At 37.4% G+C, this 19533-nt stretch overlaps 1 protein-coding gene across 2 annotated transcripts in view; it reads right to left on the bottom strand.

The window, feature by feature from the left end:
• The window catches only part of LOC127647772 (germ cell-specific gene 1-like protein), a 30381-nt gene extending 13442 nt beyond the window's left edge, over positions 1–16939 (bottom strand). The window contains exons 1-2 of one of the 2 annotated variants that reach the window (XM_052132228.1): positions 16422–16939; positions 513–560 (exon numbers count right to left, since the gene is read on the bottom strand). In XM_052132228.1, coding sequence (XP_051988188.1) covers positions 513–560; positions 16422–16710 — 337 coding nt within the window. In that variant the 5' untranslated portion in view covers positions 16711–16939. The remainder of the gene's footprint in view (positions 1–512; positions 561–16421) is intronic. The other variant, XM_052132229.1, reaches the window with a different exon arrangement.
• Positions 16940–19533: the final 2594 nt, after the last annotated feature.

The following is a 19533-nucleotide window of genomic DNA, read 5'->3' as shown; positions in this document are numbered from 1 at the left end:
AAATAACTTTAAATATTCTCTTTCAACAGCGCTGTCGAAGCGCCCAGGGGCAGTGATATGCGCCATAGATCCAACAGCATACACTCTTGCAGAGATGAAGTGAACAGTCTCGTGAATTTAGCTTGCTGATCACACAACCGCTCGGCTCCGAAGGAAAATTTGGAATGGACAGATGCATTTCCCTCCCTTTATACCCATATGTCCGGGGCGGGACATGCAAATTCTGTCTGCCATTTTCTCATTGGCCTTTTCTCAAGTTCAGAGATGCGCAGTGCTCTCAAGAGAGACCCCTAGTGTCGCTTCTTTGACACAACGTCGAAGTGAGTGACAGACGGGGAACTATTACATCTAAAGAAATGCAAACACATGCTAACGCACTTACACACACCACAGCATGTGTAAAATAATAAAGCAGGGATGCTCCAAGACAAAGACAAGTGATCTGTCATTTGCAGGTTTCAGAGTGCTGTCGGACAAGCCTGAACGCTACTCTAATGATGGCCATTACTCACCTCTCTCCGATGCTGGGGCCAGATCAATAAAACTCCTGCATTTCTCACCTGGGAAGACACAAGACAACCAAAGAGTTAGCATCTGTGCTCCACCAACTCGTTGTGAACCAATCACAAAGTCTAGAGTCAGAGAACTCAACTTCATCTTTCCTGTGCTGCTTTCCAGTGATAAGACATATTATCACAGTTTGCTTCACCCTGGGATAGGTTAAATCTGTCACTTTTTGAATGTTGAGTGTCTGAAGACCTTGAGGTGTTTCTAGGGGTATAGAAGTGTATCATTTTTGTGCCTCTATCACAGTGGTTCCCAACCTTTTGTCCTTGAAGCCCCACTTACAAGAAAGTAAAAGTACCCCCACTTATCACTCAATTTGCATTATCAGATTGAGTTAGACGAGGAAGCTGATATGCAGCCTTATTAGTATTGCACATTTTATTTATTTCTGTCCGCCTCAAAGTGCATGAGGTTCTGTGACCCCCGGCTCCTACCTAAGGGGGGGGGAACGTACCCCAGGTAGTGAAACAATGCTCTAGCAGCACCAAGTAGTTTTGCTAAATTAATCTCTAGATGGGTTTCCATTTAAATGTTTAGCATTTGTTAAGCGCATTTCTGAAAAATTTGACTAAAGAAAATTAGGGATGTCCCTGCTTTTTTGGACCCCGATCCCGATCTAATATATAAATATCAATCACAAATCCATTGAGTTCTGTATGGATGAATAGAAATCTTATATAAATTTACAAATGATGTAAACAGCTTGACTTGAATAGTCACAACAAAAAATGTATTCTATAAAAACGAATTCAAAGTTTTGCAATTCCACATAAAAGTGGCATAAACAGTTACACTTGAACAGGCCCAAGTTCCACAATAATGAAACCATTGTTAATAGTTCTGTTGTCAATATCAAAATGCCATTGTGACATACTGACAACCAGTAAAAACCATGAAAGCATCACACACTGCAGAGATACATTCAAAAATAAGAAAAATATATTCATAACATGCTCTAAAACTGCTCCAGTGAGAAATCATAAATATCTATGTTCTGTTTACTGTCTTTGAGTTTTGCTGTAACTCAAATCACTATTTATTAAGCAAATGCATGAAGAAGTTGTGTCGTTATTGAAGGTAAAACAGTTATATTTATTATTAGTGGTATTGTGACCAACATTAATTTTATTTAAATTGGGATGAGTGACTGATGATGAGATATTGAGAGCACCTGCAGAGTGCACGTCTTTGTTTGGCACAGAGAGCGCTCATGTTAAAAACAGTAAAGCTAAAAGCACTCATGATTGCTCACACAGTCTCTATTACTCAACACAACGTATGCTTGTCACAACTCATGTCATGTATCATGTATTTGCATGTTTATTTGTTGTTCAATTTGTTCTTTAAACCTGTTAGCAGCCTCTATATCCTCTTCATGTTCATTGTACAACGAGTCCAAATAACTACCGTAACGACTCTAGAAAATGGGCAAATTAATATTCATACACTTTAAAATTATTACAAATATTTAAAAACAAACTGGCATATTCATCTCAATTACATCATGTCTGAAAGTTTAAATTTGTGAAAGCATAGAATTGCCAACAACTCACCCTCCATAGGCCATTCTATCATGCTTCATGGGCTGAGAAAGCACTCATTCATTAGAGGAGCAGTGTATTTGTGATTACCTACATACTGCAAAAAAGATCGGCCCTAAATCTAGGCACGATCGGCCGATCACGGATTTAAGACGATTATCGGCCGATATTGATCGGCGGCCGATCGATCGGGAAATCTCTAAAGAAAATACTAATTGTTGTGCATTTCCATCCACTACGGAATGAGCATTATCATGAGGGAGCCGCCTTGTTATGATGGAGCAACTGGATTACCTCCCTGCTTCGGGGAGAGTTTTATTTATAAGATTTGAGCAAGTATCTCATTTTATTAATGCATTCACAAGAGATAAGTGTAATATTTCATATAATGGGGCTGAAATAGCTGTGATACCCATACGTCACCAGTCTCCATATACTTGGGAGTGCCCACTCTCAAAACTGTTCTGGCAGATTGTAAGGACCAAGTTTTACAAGCAGCTGTGGATTAAACACTTCTGAAAAACAAGGGCTATTTTCAAAGAGTTGTGTGCCAAGGTCGGACCTTTCATTTGGCCAGTCACATCAACCTATCACACGCTCATAAAACAAGCACAAATGGTCAACACACGTCATCGTTTTGCAAATTAACTGTTTCCATCACCTTAATACACATTTTAACTAATGCGAAACTCTAGAAAATCGAACTCCTCAGCGCATTAAATTTAATGTAAATTTAGGATGTTTTTTTCGCATATCAAGCAATTCCATTCAGGATTTCGTATGTGCAATTTCAAAATGTGCATAACAATTGTTGGATGGAAACCCAGATACTGTTTTCAATCAGGCTTCCAGAACACTCGCTGCATTTTTCCTTGGTTGGCCAAACAGATATCCATCCATCCATCCATCTTCAACCGCTTATCCAAAGTCGGGTCACAGGGGCAGCTCCAGCAGGGGGCCCCAAACGTCCCTATCCCGAGCCACATTAACCAGCTCTGACTGGAGGACCCCGAGGCATTCCCAGGCCAGTGTGGAGATGTAATCTCTCCACCTAGTCCTGGGTCTTCCCTGAGGCCTCCTCCCAGCTGGACGTGCCTGAAACACCTCCCTAAGGAGGTGGCCAGAGGGCATCCTTACCAGATGCCCAAACCACCTGAACTGACTCCTTTCGACGCAAAGGAGCAGCAGCTCTACTCAGAGCTCCTCACGGATGACTGAGCTCCTCACTCTATCTCTAAGGGAGAAGCCCGCCACCTAGCGACCTAGTTCTTTTGTCATGACCCAGCCTTAATGACCATAGGTGAGGGTAGGAACAAAAATTGACTGGTAGATCGAGAGCTTTGCCTTCCGGCTCAGCTCTCTTTTCATGACAGCGGTGCGATAAAGCGATTGCAATACCGCCCACGCTGCCCTGATTCTCCAGCCAACCTCCCGCTCCATTGTCCCCTCACTCGTGAACAAGACCCCGAGGTACTTGAACTCCTTCACTTGGGGCAATACCTCCTTACCTACCCGGAGTACGCACTCCATCGGTTTCCTGCTGAGAACCATGGCCTCAGATTTAGTGGTGCTAATCCTCATCCCAGCCACTTCACACTCGACTGCCAAGCGATCCAGTGAGATCCAGCTGAAGGTCACAGACAAATGATGACATGAAGACTACATTATCTGCAAAAAGCAGCGATGAGATCCCCAGCCCACCGAACCGCACACCTTCCCCACCCTGACTACGCCTCGATATCCTGTCCATGAATATGACAAAAAGGATTGGTGACAAAGCGCAGCCTTGGAGGAGACCAACCCCCACATGGAACGAACTCGACTTTGTGCCGAGGACCTGGACACAGCTCTCACTTTGGACATACAGGGATTGGATCACCCTAAGAAGGGACCCCCCCACCCCGTACTCCCGCAGCACCTCCCACAGTCTCTCCCGGGGGACCAAGCAGATAGTCCCACCCAAAAGCACCATAAAGCCACATTATTCACAATGTTTGGCGAAATCAATGCACGAATGGCTTACTTATAAATGTCTCTGCATATTAAGCTGGGATATAAGCAAGTATCAGCATCGAAACATAACATTTCCGTATTGTTTTTCAGAATTAGACATTTTGGATCACACAATAGGGCTGCTCGATTATGGAACAAATCATAATCACGATTATTTTGGTCAATATTGAGATCAGGATTATTTAGCATGATTACTCATTGACTTTGGAAACATCATTGTTTTATTAGTCTTTTTACCAGTGGAATTCCTTGAACTTTAAATGTAAACTGCACTGGGTAGGGGAGGAGGCTATTGTCATATGGTAATTATTTTATGTTACGTATGGTAGTCAAATAAAGAAAAAGCCTCAATCACCATAATTTACAGCAGCACACTTCCATGGAATGAGATCTACTTTTTCTTCATGTTAGTGCATCAAGATCTACCATGTACAATAAAGGCTACATATTATCAAAATACCAAAATGTCAGTAGTCAGTAGTGGTTTCAAGTTCTTAAGTAATTATTCAAGACTTGTAAACAGTCAGTAATAAAATAACAATAAAGCAGTGCTTTTTTAACAACTTTAAAAGTTTTAACAGCAGTAAACATTCAGAATGAAATGCAACATAAAACAATACTGGTCTTTACTGTATGATTATAATACATTAATACATTTTAAAGCTACCAAAGTTACTCAGTCAAGAGCAGTGAGTGGTTTTCTCGTTTTCTTGTTATGGTTGTTTTAATATTATAATGACACACTAGACGGCAGCAGGTCTATTAGCTTACATTTACACTTACAAGCCTGACATTTTAATAAAAATCTGCTTTTATCTCCACTGTTTATGTTCACTTTACATCACTCTCTGTGTAAAGAGATTTAAAGACGGGCATTTTGGCATAATTTGGAAATGTATTTGACCTTTCAGGCACGCATTAGCGCAAGTATTTTCGGAACACATGCACATGTTCAGCACACACACATACGCTGCCTCTCAGTCAAACATGGCACAGCTGTCACTAGATCACTTACAAATTATAAAATTAGATGTTCTACATAAACTATACAAATACACTCATATATGTGGCACTAATATATGTGAAAATCTTTCTTCACATGTGCTGAAAACAACATTATTTCACTCCGAATCCTCCCTTTTCCAGTTATTAAATAAATTAAAGTCTTGTCATCATTTACTCACTAACACAAGTGGAAATATTAGAAATTATTTTAGTCCTAGTCACCATAGGTGTATTACGAACTGGGCCAATGCGGCCAGTGACCAGAGGCCCTTGACTGCAAGGTCTCACGGCTCATCAACTTGGAAAATAAATGTTTATATACGCTTGAACATGTGGGCCCCACAACTTATTAAAGACACCCTCAATAGGGCCCTGTGACTATGAGGGTCCCAAGCCCACTTATAGGACCCTTTTGCCTTCTTGATTCTAATAAGATTTTTGAGCCTCTCTTTAACCCTATAATGCAGTGCATATCATATTTGATACATGAATTTCTAAATCCTCTAAATCATCAACATGATCAAAACTTTGTTGTAAACCTGGTTGTATGCAAGATGTCTACTGCCCCCTGGTGAAAGTTTCCATGCTCTTCTGGAAGTAGAAGACCTTGTAATATAATTTCCAAAATGGCTATGTTCATATTGTGATGCACTCGTCTTTTATATGTGAAATCATTGCTGATTTTGATAAAGTAAAATTAACAATAGCATTTATATTGTTACTGAATGTGGCAGAGCACAGGGCGGGGCCGGGTCGTGATTCCACACACCCGGTAGGCTAATCAAACCTCCGAGAGGGATAAAGGCTGACTGGAGACTGCAATGCAACAGAGAGAGAGATTTACAGACAGCCGTCTGACACCTTTGTGTGTTTGTCTTTTTGTTTAAGTTGCTTATTAAACTATTATTTATATTGTTAAGCTGGTTCTCGCCTCCTTTCCATTAATCCCTTTACACTGATATTTTAAAATGAGTATTTATTGAATTGTGCTTGCTTACAGATTCATTATTTTACAGAAAAATCTTTTAAAAAAATAAAATGTTCTGATTATTATTTCATATGTTAGGCTTTATGGGGTTGAGCTTTATGCTATGTTTGAAAAGTGCTGTCAAAAAAACTGGAGGATCCAGAGGTCTAGTTGCGGATGCCAGAGGGTGCTCCATCCCTGAGAAAGAAGGTCCTTCCTCAGGGGAATTTGCCACAGAGGGGCTGTCACGAGGAGCATGAGATCTGAGAACCAAGTCTGCGTGGGCCAGTATAGGGTCACTACAGTGACTTGTTCCTCGTCCTCCCTGACCTTGCACCGCACCCATGCAAGTAGGCTCTGGGGAAATGCATACTTGCACAGCTGGCCCCGAGCCTCCGCTAGGGAGTACCAGAGCGGGCAGTAGGAGGTCTCTTGGGAAGCAAACAGGTCTACTTGTGCTTTATAAAATAAAGCTGCACTGGTGAACAGAGAAGGAGAAAGCCGCTGATACATGCTGTAGATCCATCAGCAATGCTCTGCAGAGGTGAGTGGAAAAGAAGTGATCTCAGCTCGCTGATCGCACAACCGCACGGCTCTGAATAAAAAATCTGAATGGGCAGTTGCACGATTCCCTCATTTTATACCCGTATGTCAGGGAGAGGGGCATGCAAATTCTGTCTGCCAATTTCTCATTGGCCTTTTCTCAAGTTCAGAGGTAACCAAGGCCTTCAAGAAAGACACCTAGTGTCGCTTCATTTGACACAACGTCGAGTGAGCGACAGACGGGGAACTTCTGATTTTGATATTGAATGTATAGCTTTAGATATTTTCCTATCACCAAAAATGTCTTTTATAATAATTGCTATCTATGGACCACCTTCATCAAATAATGAATTTTATGATAAATTATAGAAGTTTCTTGAAGTATGTGACTTTACTAAATAACTTATTTTACTTGGTGATCTAAATATAAATTGGTCTGATAAAATTCATAGGAAAATGTTTTTATATATAACTAGAATTTTTGATCTGAAACAACTTGTAAAAGGACCTACAAGAAAAAGTAGATCCTCTGAAACATAAATTGACTTAATTTTTTGCAATAAACCTGATCATATAGTAAATTATTTTATATGATCACAGGGATGTCTGATAATAATTTAACACTTATAGTAAAGAAATGGGCAAAGAAAAGGTTTGGTTATCAGGCTATAAATAGAGCAACATGTAATTTTAGAATACCAAAAAGAAAGGCACTAGAAGATATAAACTGGACAGAACATCTCTCTTATAATTGTACTGAAATGGATGCAAATGTTTTAATGGATATAATTCAAAATACTACAAATATTTTTATGAGACATTAAAAGTAGCAAAAAATAGAAAGCAAAATTGTTTACCTTGGTTAAATGAAAATTTCTGGTCACTAATGAAACAATGAGGCAATAAATTGAAATGGTTTCTCAAATCTAGATTGGAATACGAGAAGTGAAATTTCAATAAATTAAGAAATAAAGTAATAAGTGAAATTAGTCAATATATTTTATATTTCTATAATAGAGGGGGGAAAAGGAAATACAAAATGTATATGGGAAAAGGAAATACAAAATTGATATGGGAAAATCTGAGAAATTGAACAGGAAATTATAAAAAGCCAATGAAAAATATAGAACTTGAGTTGGAAGGAAAACATACTGTATCTATGATCATGGCACATTAACAAATACTTTTAATAATTATTTTGAGGATACAGTAAGTGCTCTTACTAAGTCTCTTTTTTAGAGACTCAATGTATCAAACTAGTGAATACTGCTTTACACATATTTACTCTTAAGCAGGTGTCTGATATAAACATTGGTAAAATAATTAGTAATCTAAAGAAATCTAGAGCTTGAGATACACATTAGATTCTAATAAAATAAAAAAAACTTATAAGGAATCAATCATAGGTTGAGTGTTTGTCCAGGGACAGAAGCTTGAGGTAGTAAATGCATTTAAATACTTAGGAATAATAATAGATTATCAGCTTTCTTTTAAAAACATGTGAAGAAAGTTGTTAACACGGTGAAATTTTATTTAGCCAATTTTAGATTTATCATAAACAGTTTGACTGAAGAGGCAGCAGTGTTATTTATGAATTCCATGATTCTTCCACATACTGTATGACTACATGAACACAAACTTGTATGTCTATTTTAAAAATTCCTAAGGTTTTAGATAAAAAAGACATATAGTTTTCATCATTGTAGGGCTTTAACTAAGTATTCTTTTTTGAGCTGGGAACATTTGATTACATTTGCTGACTTAGTACTTGCTTTTAAGATTTTTTATGGTTTTGCTCCACAAGTTTTTAAGGATTATATATATATATATATATCAAATAACAGGATGGTACACAAAAGAGGGTATAAGGGGTGATTGCAATATACCATTGAGAAGAAGTACCTTTGGCCAGTTACCATTTGTTTTTAGAGGAATCCATGAATGGAATAGACTTCAAATAGAACTAAAAGAAGTAAAACATATAACAAGTTGTTGTGTTTTCTCTAGAAAGTTGAAAATGTGGTTGCTGTCGAATCAAAATTGTGAGCATTTGTAGAGATTCTGGTATGATAGTTTTGTATAATACAAATTTGTTTGTTTGTTTTTATTTGGTTATTATAACATCAACCTGCCTAGGGACTACAGATGAAAATTTGCCAATTTGGCTAAATCTGGCACATTTTTATTTTCTTTTGTATTATTAACGTGTATTGTCCCTGATTGACAAGGGCCCAGGGGGCTGCAAGAGGGAGCTAGGGGTCCACGAAAAACTTGACAGAAAAAAAAAAAAACATATATAATCTAAGATTATAATTTTTTACATAATTCATTTTTTAACCTAAAGATGTTAATAACCAAATCAACATACAGTTTCATGATGTATAAGAGTGGTTCCTTATAACGTGTTTATACCAAAATACTTATTTACGCTATTTACATTTGCACTTATAGTAAGGTGAACGGAGCAATTAGCGGCTAAATACAAGCACTACAAATGATGGAAAGATTTATGAATAATCGCGCTCCTGCAAGCAGTTCGTGTCAATCTGACTTGGCGAATGCTAAACAAAAAACTAGAAAATATGACAAATCTTACATTATGTTTGGTTTTACCTGTATGTTAAAGCAGGGAGTCGAGAGACCCCAGTGTGTTCTCTGTCAAGAGATTCTCTCCAATGAGTACATGAAACCATCCAAGCTCAAACGCCATCTACAGCAGAAACATCCCAGTGAGGCAGGAAAGTCCACTGACTATTTCAAACATCAGGAGTTGTGTTTGGCCCGGCAGACTAGTACTTTTCGGTAGCAAGCATCGGTCCCTGAGAGGAGTTTAAAGGCATCATATTTGGCATCACTCCACATCGCGCGTGCTAAGAAGCTGCATACGATTGGCGAAGCATTATTATTACCAGCTACTAAAGACATTGTCAGGGAGTTATTTGGAGAGGAAGCAGCATGAAAAGTAGATTATGTGCCTTTGTCGGACAATACAGTGAGCAGACGCATAGGTGACATGTTTAATGATATTGCTTCGCAGCTTTTAGAACAAGTGCAAGCCAGTGAATATTTTGGATGAAAGCACTGATGTTGCAAATCAAGCACAGCTTATGGTCTACATTCGTTTCCTCGGGCAGGACAAATTTATCAAGGAACTTCTTTTTTGTAGACCCCTTGAAGGCAGAACCGCAGGGCAGGACATATTTAATATGATGTATCAGTTCATGACGGTCAATTCAATAGACTGGTCTCGGTGTGTTGGAGTGTGTACTGAGGGTGCTGCAGCTATTACCGGTAAGTGCAGTGGTGTGGTGACCCTGATCAAAGCAAAAGCCCCCAATGCTGTTGCCACACTCTGTATGCTTCACTGTGAGGCTCTTGTGGCCAAACACATTGATGATGATTTGCATCACGTGCTGAGGGATGTAGTTAAAACTGTGAACTATATAAAATCACACCCCTTGACACACAGACTATTCGGTTTACTCTGCAAAGAAATGGGTGCTGAATCACATACTGAACGCACAAGATAAGGTGCGCGCGTTCATGCAAAAATGATCTCTGTGGGAAAGCAAACTGAAAGAGGGAGTTACAGAAATGTTTCCTCTCTATAACCAAGAATGCATCTTGAAACAGTGAATGTGGTGTTGTTTAGTTTGATTCACATGTTTGAATATGCAAATGCTGCCCTTCAGGTTTAACTTTTCATCTACCAGTGCATTAATACTGTGAAAAAATGTACCCTCTTCAGTTAATGTATATATTTTTTAATTGTTCAGAAATACAAAAGACTACAGAAGCTACATATAATTGTTAATTGTGAGAATTATTTTTGGTTATAGTGAGTTGCCAAATAATAAAATAAAATTGTTATTGAAACAGCGTTTCATATTTACGTTTATTGTAATATGAATTGAAATATGTCTTTACATTATATATTATTATTTATTAAAAAATACATGGTTACCTTTATATTTTAGGTAAGGGGGTCCCCTGCATGGAATCATCATATTTGGGGGTCCTTGTGATTAAAAAGTTCTCTAGAGCACCACAAAACAGCCCTTGCATTTCTCAGACATGCTCTCCACGTTAATAATTTATCCTCATGCCATTAAATGATCAGATCCAGTGACATAAAATGCAAACACTGTTGTTGATATTCCTTCTGTGCTATTTTTATTGGTTTATTTTTTCTAAATTTCAACCGAGAAACAAATGAACTTGTGAACTTGTGTACTAAAAACAAGATATACTCCTCTAAGCCATAACATTTTATGTACATACAGCATGAGGCTGAAAAAAGGATGAAATCCTTGAATTGCCCCTGGTCTACAGCAGTAAGACATGTTTAGAATATTTTCACTGTCTATCACAACCCGATCTCATGAAAAGTCATATATAATTTATGAGTTGGCTATTTCATATGGTCTTGCACGATGTTGTTCACATAAACTTGTACGACTTCATCACGTGCAAATTCCCAGATGTATAATGAAGAAGCACAAGTTCCGTGCACAAGGCATTAAGAACATATTCATATTATGCCCTTACCCAAACCCTTTATCTAAACATAACCAATCAGTAGAGTGTGTAAACATGATAGGAAGCTATTGTGTGTGACAGAAGCAAGTAATTGTCACATATAAGATGGAAATTATGTCCAGCGACGTCACAGCATGGTAGTAGTAAAAGTCGTAGGAATTCAAACTCATCTGAATTAGCCAAATTTAGAAAAGTCAGAATCCTGATGATTTCGCTGTGAGAGTGTGTAGCTTTATCTCTATTCATGATGAAAGTTTTATAAGTAATTTATGCACAGTAAAACAGTGCTTTTAAAACAATTTAATATATTGTGTCTGTGTCGTATTTGCTTTTTTTGGCCCTGACATTAGAGCAATTGCTATAAGTTGGGTGCAATTTCTCTTGCACTGTGCCCCAAAAACACATTACATCTATTCCCATTACTGTAAGACATTGCAGACAAACTTTATAGACAGAACACTAATAACTTCAAGTTGTCAGACGCATATAGCACTCCTATAGCCAGTCTTCAAAACTTTACTGCATTGTCTACATTTGAAAGTTTTATTACCTTCAGAACACAAGATTTACAGTGGTATTTAAATCTGGCCAAAGTACAAAAAAGGTTCAAATGAATGCAGATAAATAGCACCACCAAACTTTTTGACACACTACAGGGATTTAAAATTAAAAGACTCATTAAAATCACCAGGAAGGAAATGCCACTAATGGTTATTTTCACAGACCTGCCCAGAGTGACAGCAGAAAATATTCAGGACCTTCTAGGAGTTCATTATTTGACTGATTGCACATAAGTTTGCATTGAACATGACAGGGATTCATATTCTGGCTTTCATATTCTGGACCTACTAAGTGTACTTCTTCTCTCATTACAACTCCCCTGAGCTTTTTCTCAGTAAATAAAGACCCTGGAGGGAGCTTAATCCTTCTGCCAGGCAGATAAGTGGCCCATGGAAACCACTCAATTTGAATAACGGAATCTCACTGCACATGGAGTAATAGGACATTAAGCAATTCCAAAACGGCTGGTGATGCAAGAATGTGAATAATTGAATTTCTAGTGGGCTTTATTTCAGCAGTTAGGTGAGTCGCATGTGGTAATCATTTCATTTATTTCAATGACATGAAATGTCTACAATGATCGATTTTAGTCCTCTTTTTTATACAGACATATTTGTAGACCGGTCACTCACATGTTTGAATAAAAGAATTAAAAAATATATATATAAACTATGAAGAAAAAAAATACACTACTTCAAATTCATTTAAAAATTATATTTATGCGCTTTTAACAGCTTAATATTATTTAGGGCAAATGTGGTTCAATGATAAGTCTAACCCTTGCATCACTTACATATTGAAAAAAAATTGCCTGTGCCTACCCTGGGGGAGCAGAGTGACATAGACCAGCTCGCTCATTATGGAACTAAAAGCTATAATCATCTTCATTCAGTTCATTCCTGTTTTTCCAATACCCTGTGTGAATAAAGAGCCCTGGCTTTTGATTGGCTTCTAATGTCTTTAATCTGCTATCAGAGGTTGGTGAAGGGTAATTGCATCAGTAATGAGAGTGAATGATTTGGTGGCCATTAGCATTATTATGTGATACTGTATGATCAGACAGTGAGCAAAGAGAAAATATCTTTAAGTACTTACTATCAATTACTGCTCTACATTTTCATCTTCTCTTTGAATATTATTCCTCTGACTGAACAATTAGTAACATTCTTGATACTCTGTTAAACCTGGGCATTGGTCGTTGCTGCTACATAACAAAACTCTTTACAGTTATTGATGCCTTTTGGAAATGCAAATTAATATCAGAATGTTAAACATGTTTTGAAAAAGCTTGAATGAATGTAATATACTGCAAACAGGGAAAATCAATGAGCAATGTAAATATTACAGTGATTGCAAATTATACAGTTACTTCCCAATTGTGATACCAGTCTGCCTGAGAACATACAATTATCTCATTTTTAAATACTGACAACTTGTTGTTAATATACTGTGTATGTGTGTGTGATCTGCAAAGCTCTACTGAGGAGATAAGAATATATTCTGATATACTTTTTGAAGGGATAGTTCACCCAAAAATTAAAATTCTCTCATACTTAACTCACCCTCCTGGCATCCCAGATGTGTTTGACTTTCTTTCAGAGCACAAATGAAGATTTTTAGAAGAATATTTCTGCTCTATAGGTCCTCACAATGCAAGTGAATGGGTGCTAAAATTTTGAAGCTCCAAAATCCAAATAAAGGGAGCATAAAAGTAATCCAGATGACTCCAGTGGTTAAATCTATGTGTTCAGACACAATATGATAGATATGGTTGAGAAACAGATCAATATTAAAGAAATTGTTTGTTGTAAATTCTCCTCCCTGTCCAGTAGGGAGCGATATGCACGAAGAATGCAAATTAACAAAAAACAGAAGGAGGAGAAAGTAAAAGTGATGGAAAATGGACATAAATATAGTGGTGGCGTAGTGGGCTAAAGCACATAACTGTTAATCAGAAGGTTGCTGGTTTGATCCCCACGGCCACCACCATTGTGTCCTTGAGCAAGGCACTTAACTCCAGGTTGCTCTGGGTGAATTGTCCCTGTAATAAGTGCACTGTAAGTCAATTTGGATAAAAGCGTTTGCCAAATGCATAAATGTAAATGTAAATATTTATCTGTTTCTCACCCACACTCATGATATCGCTTCAGAAAATATGGATTTAACCATCAGAGTTGTCTGGAGTATTTGTATGCCCTTATGTGGATTTTGGAGCTTCAAAATTGTATGGACCTACAGAGCTGAAAAAATCTTCTGAAAACCTTTGTTTGTGTTCAGAGGATGAAAGAAATTCATACACATCTGGGATGGCATGAATGTTTAAAATAATATTTAAACTGCTTCTCTATTTTTATAAAGAATCATTAACTTACCAATATGTTTAGCAAACTGACAAGAGCACTTGGTATAAAGCACTGAGCTTTTCTTGGCATTTGTCTTAGCACTTGAATAAGCAACTCAATTAACTGAATAAACTTAAGTAATTGTCACAACAACAACAACAACAAAACTAGATGCACTTGTTAAAATAAAGGAGTGTCTGCATGGCAAGAATACATACAGGAATGTAATAAGTTTGTAATATTATGATAATACATCATTAAGCAGAGATTCATCTGAGCTGCTTGCATGAATATGTGATGAGTTTGCAGCACAAAGCCTTTCTGACACTGTTCTCAGATTAATCCTAAATCCCATTGATCACTAGATAGAGGACAGTTGCAACAACAATAAAGATGAAGAAAATAGGGGGAAAAACGAATCAAGTCACATAACTTAATCTCCATCAGTGTAATCACATGACCTTCTCTCCCTCTTTGACAAAGTCTGTTGGGTAAAATTCAGAATTAAAATACTGTCCTTCTTTTCTATTTATGTTTTTGTATTAAGGAAAGTGTATCAGAGCATCTGTGAGAACACTGCTCACTGTACTTTGAACTTGAAAACCAGGGCCGGTACTAGGTTGCAATGTTTGGTGGGGCAATTGTATGTTTGGGGGGGGTGCAACGTTGATTGTTTCACAGTCAGTCCGGGGGAGGAGTGCCCCTTGATTCTTGGTTGTCAGTCAAGACGGTTGCATCAGAAGTTCCCCCTAGACCTGGCCATGTCGGTAACTTTTGATTACGTGTTCATCTCCTGACTTACCCTTCCTGTCATCACCCTTTGTTGCAAGTCCTTTTAAGTCCCTCATACATAGGCCTAGTGCATTGTCATACTGAAATCATCTCTTGAATTGGCCTTTGTTTTTTTTTTGTTTTTGCAAGCATTGCATAGAGAATTGCATCATATAGTAAAATCCAAAGATTAAAACAGCATATTTCTGTGAGCTATAAAACATTTATATTATTTCTCAGTATGTGATCAATGGTGAATAATAAATAAATAAAACTTTCCTTTTAGAAAACATCAACCTTTTTCCTCCATTTGACAGATTATCCTTTATCAATTGGCTACATGTCATGGCCAAAGGTACACAAAACATATTTTAGCCAATTTGTTTTTAAAGATCAACGCATTTCAATTTTATAACAAATTTTAGTCAAATGTAATTGTGTAAACTAATAAACTTAAATGTATTCAAGTTGTATTCATTTAATATTATTAAGCATTGCACAATTCTATTAGATTTTTAAATGCATAAATCTTAAAAAGAGGCTACAATATTTTTTGTGTGTAAAAATTGTGTGTTTCACAGCTGTTCATTGTGGGAATTAAAGCTCTGAATTTATGTTGGATATACATTTTAAAATATGTTCTCAATACCAATTAAATAACATTAAACAAGAGAAAGAGAATGACAGTTCATATGATATTCCCTTTTTAGATGTCCTTAAATCTTAGTGTCGTTCACTTAAGCAAAAACTCCTCCGAAGGCCTAAAGCAGAATTTTTGACAATGACAAACTTAACTTGAGTTTGAAAAAAAATATGAACATCCTTAAAAATATGAAGCTCACACACACATGCTGTCTAAGAGCTAAATGCTACACTGTTCTACAGGGATCCTTGTTACCTAACGGTGCCTCTAACAAGTTCCTCAAAACTCATTGAGAGTAGAGTAAATCCTGACAGATGTTTCCAAAGCTGCTGGCCCGCAATCATTCTGTCGTTAACATCCATTGCGCAACACATTCACATTGCTTACGCACGATCTTTTGAAGTTTCCACACTGCGCAAACACATGTCATCATGAAAATACCATAGGGCAGCCTATTTAAAAATACATTATAAATAAATTCATAAAACTTCATTATTTAGACAGGATACTATATAGGCTATTTAGTCAGACAAAGTGCTCTTGCGAGCAGACAAAAGCAGCAAGTGGCATTCAGCATTAGGGGCCATTCATACAGAAATCGTTTATTGAGCCCGACCACGCTGTTTTTCACTTGTTTTTCTATACAAAGCATGCGCTAAACGGTCTCACTGTCAGCGTCTCGCGCAGAAGCACGGCGTTTTTAGACGCCGTTTAAAATTAAAAGAACTGCGATATGTTATATTCGTTGCGCTGCGTTTAACTTTTTAGCGCAATTGTTGTTTTGTGTAAACGGCCCCCTGCGCATTTTTTAAAGCCTATACTTTGACAAATGAACAAGGATTTAAACAAAAAGCCCAGTCCATCTCACAGAGTGCCGTTAGAATTCCTTTTGAAATGTAGTGGCGGTTGAAATCTTAACGAACTCTCACCTTCTCCGTGGATATTCTCCTCACACGAGTACCAGATCCCAGTGTGAAAATGCCGAAACAGAAAACGGTCGTCACCCGTTTCCCAGCTATAGTGAACTTTGCTCGGGTCTGTCTCGTTCACCCCATAGTCAATACAATTATGCCGTCTTTCGTTACTGCAGTTGGGTTTGGGGACCCTCTGAGTCCCTTCGCACCAGTAGGTCGTGAGGAACGCTGTCGTTGAGAATAATAGAGCTAACAGATTTAAACCCACAGAGAGCAGAGCGCGGCATTTTCTGGTGGTCTTCATAGTTGTTCATAGGTCCTCATGAGTTCATTAAAATCTTTGATTGCTTTGAGGACGATGGTAGAAAGTGGCAAGGAAAGCGCAGCGGTTGCGCTCACCTCACCTCTGCTCACCAGCCCGAAATGACAGCGACAGGTTGGATTCACAGGAGCGTCACTCCTCAGATTAGCACGTGTGGATCCAGGTTTTAAAAACGTGTGAAGCGTAACATGCAGTCAGAAGTGACTGAAGTGTGAAAGATCCCTGAGGCATCTCTCTCTCTCTCTCTCTCTCTCTCTCTCTCTCTCTCTCTCTCTCTCTCTCTCTCTCTCTCTCACTCTCTCGCTATTTTTTTTTTTTTCAATTTAAAAGTACTTTATTGGCATGATTGTGTTTACATACAATATTGCCAAAGCATTAATACACAAAACAGATAATGACAAGACAAATAATAATGATAAGATAGAATTAAAATAAGGTGCCATGTAATGAATCAAATAAAATAAAATTTTTATTAACAATATACACTATACAATATAAAATAAAATATGCATTTAACACAACATTATAAACATAAGAATAAAAGTACTGTGAATGAAGTACATTAAGGCAGTAATTGGTTTCTGAGGGATTGCAGCTCTAAAATGAATTTAGCTGCAACTGATGCATGATGGTCCTCCCCCAGTAACACCAGCATTTGATCGGTTTCTGCCAAACTGGAAAACTGTGGCATGAGTTGTAATGACATTTTTTCCATGGTTTTATTCATTTTGGGTTTTAAATATGTGTTGAAAAGAAAATTTGTATGCCAGTTGCTCAATTTTGTTTTAGGCCAAGCAAAATTGGCTATTTATTTAAGTAGGAAAAATTAAGAACCTGGGGCAAAATATAGTTACTCTGTTTTTAAATATGTTGCAAGCAAGAATATTGATTGATTTTAATTACTACAAACATATGGATGATCTTGTCACTTTTGAAAGTATTTGGTGTTACAATGAGGCTTTGTGTTCGGTATTTGAAGGTAATTTGGTTTTCACACGTGTCTGATTTGTTTTGGTGCTTAATTTTTCTGTATATTGTAACTTAAATGTAATAAAAGTTTTGTTAAAATTCAAAAAAAAAATAATTCTCTCTCTCTCTCTCTCTCTCTGTTTGTGTGTGTTGCATGCTGAGAGTGAGTGAATGGAGTTTTTGAGTTGAGTCAACCTTTTGTTTTGTTTTTTTCATTTTTCAATTTCGTTTTTTTCAATGGGACTACCATTGCAAGTGAACACTGGACACTGGTTCTTTGACAAAGTTTTCATTCTGTTTTGTATATAACATTTTATCCAGTTTTTATATATTTTTTCGTCATAGAATTTTTATTGTTGCAATTTCGGTCAGCGAATGGGTAAAATGCGGACAAATGCGGGTGATTCCTCACAACTGACTGTTAGACATGGATGCAAATGTATGCCTGATGCATGTCATTAGAGGATTGTCTGCTGGCTGTGAGTGCTGGAGTTGGCAGCATCAATATTAGATCTGCCTCTCGTATGAACAAGGCGATTACAAGGTTATTTTCCTGAGTCAAAGCCAAATGGTAAATTATAAGATCCGTTGTTGTAAAATCACAACATCCCTTTTAGCTCTCCAAAAACACATTTGCAAATGTTATTTTTTTTAAAGACCACATTTACATAGCCAATGGGTCCTATTGTCTTGCATCACAATGCCATTGGAAAGTAAATGTGTAAATAGGTCTGGCCATAATTCCTTGAACTAATTTCACCTGCAAACTTTCCTGAAAGCGCATCTCCTTGTTTCATTCAACTAGTAAAATCTCGGAGACGTTACACGGAGACATTACACTTCTCAAATGTTCACATATAGGATAAATACTTACAGAAATACAATGTATTTAATGATTCACTCTTTATAAATGTGTTATTTGTAATAATTTTTAGTTTAGACCAGATTTGAATAATTCTAAATCAATGTTATTTCTGTTAGCAGTCAAATATAGTTAACTGTTTTTTTATCTGGACTTCTGTTTGTTTGCCCAAATATCTGCTTGTTGCACAAGGCAGATACTGTTTGTGGAATGCTTTGGAGAATGGTTGTTCAGGTACAAGTGCAAATGTTTTGGAATGTGGGGTTGCATGTTTGGTGCATTGTTCAAGTACAGGTGTGAATGTTCTGGAAAGTGGGGATTTATGAGGTCTGGGGGTTTGTATATTCCTTTTAGATTGTTTAATAGAGAGCACATTAGGCTAGCCAGACAGTATTGTATGACTTCAGTGGAATGTATTGCATAAATATGACTCATTTGCATTGGAATTAGTTATAAATATTTGAACAAACTCTAACTATTATATCCATTTCAGAATGAAACCAGCAAGGAGAGTTGTGTACTGCACTGTGCAAGATGTCATTGATGCTATCCAAAACGGAGAGAGTGATGTTGACATTGAATCATACACCAGTGATTCAAGTGATGAGGAGGAGGTTGAAAATGTCGAGGAAGTGGACAAAGAGAATCAGAGACCCATTGTCAAGCTGATGATGAAGCCAACCAACTAAACAGACTATGCCCCAGGACCAGTATAGCTGGCTGAAAAAGGATTTCATCAGTCCTAAAATTGATTTCTCTGGTCCGGACGAGACCAGTGATGAAGTTTCCCTCCACACACCACTGGAGTACTTACAGATGTTTGTGTCAGAAGACATGATTCAGGCTCTGACAGAACACACTAATCAGTACAGCTTTCAAAAGGCTGGAACAACTATAAACACAAACGTCTCGGGTTACTTGACTGTAACCATTGTTCCCTGATAAAAGTGGAACGAGATGCTACGCTGAGTTAG

Source organism: Xyrauchen texanus, chromosome 8 (genome assembly GCF_025860055.1).
Source record: "Xyrauchen texanus isolate HMW12.3.18 chromosome 8, RBS_HiC_50CHRs, whole genome shotgun sequence".
NCBI lineage: Eukaryota > Metazoa > Chordata > Actinopteri > Cypriniformes > Catostomidae > Xyrauchen > Xyrauchen texanus.
Note: the sequence above shows the minus strand (reverse complement) of the source record. Positions and strands in the feature narration are given on the sequence as shown.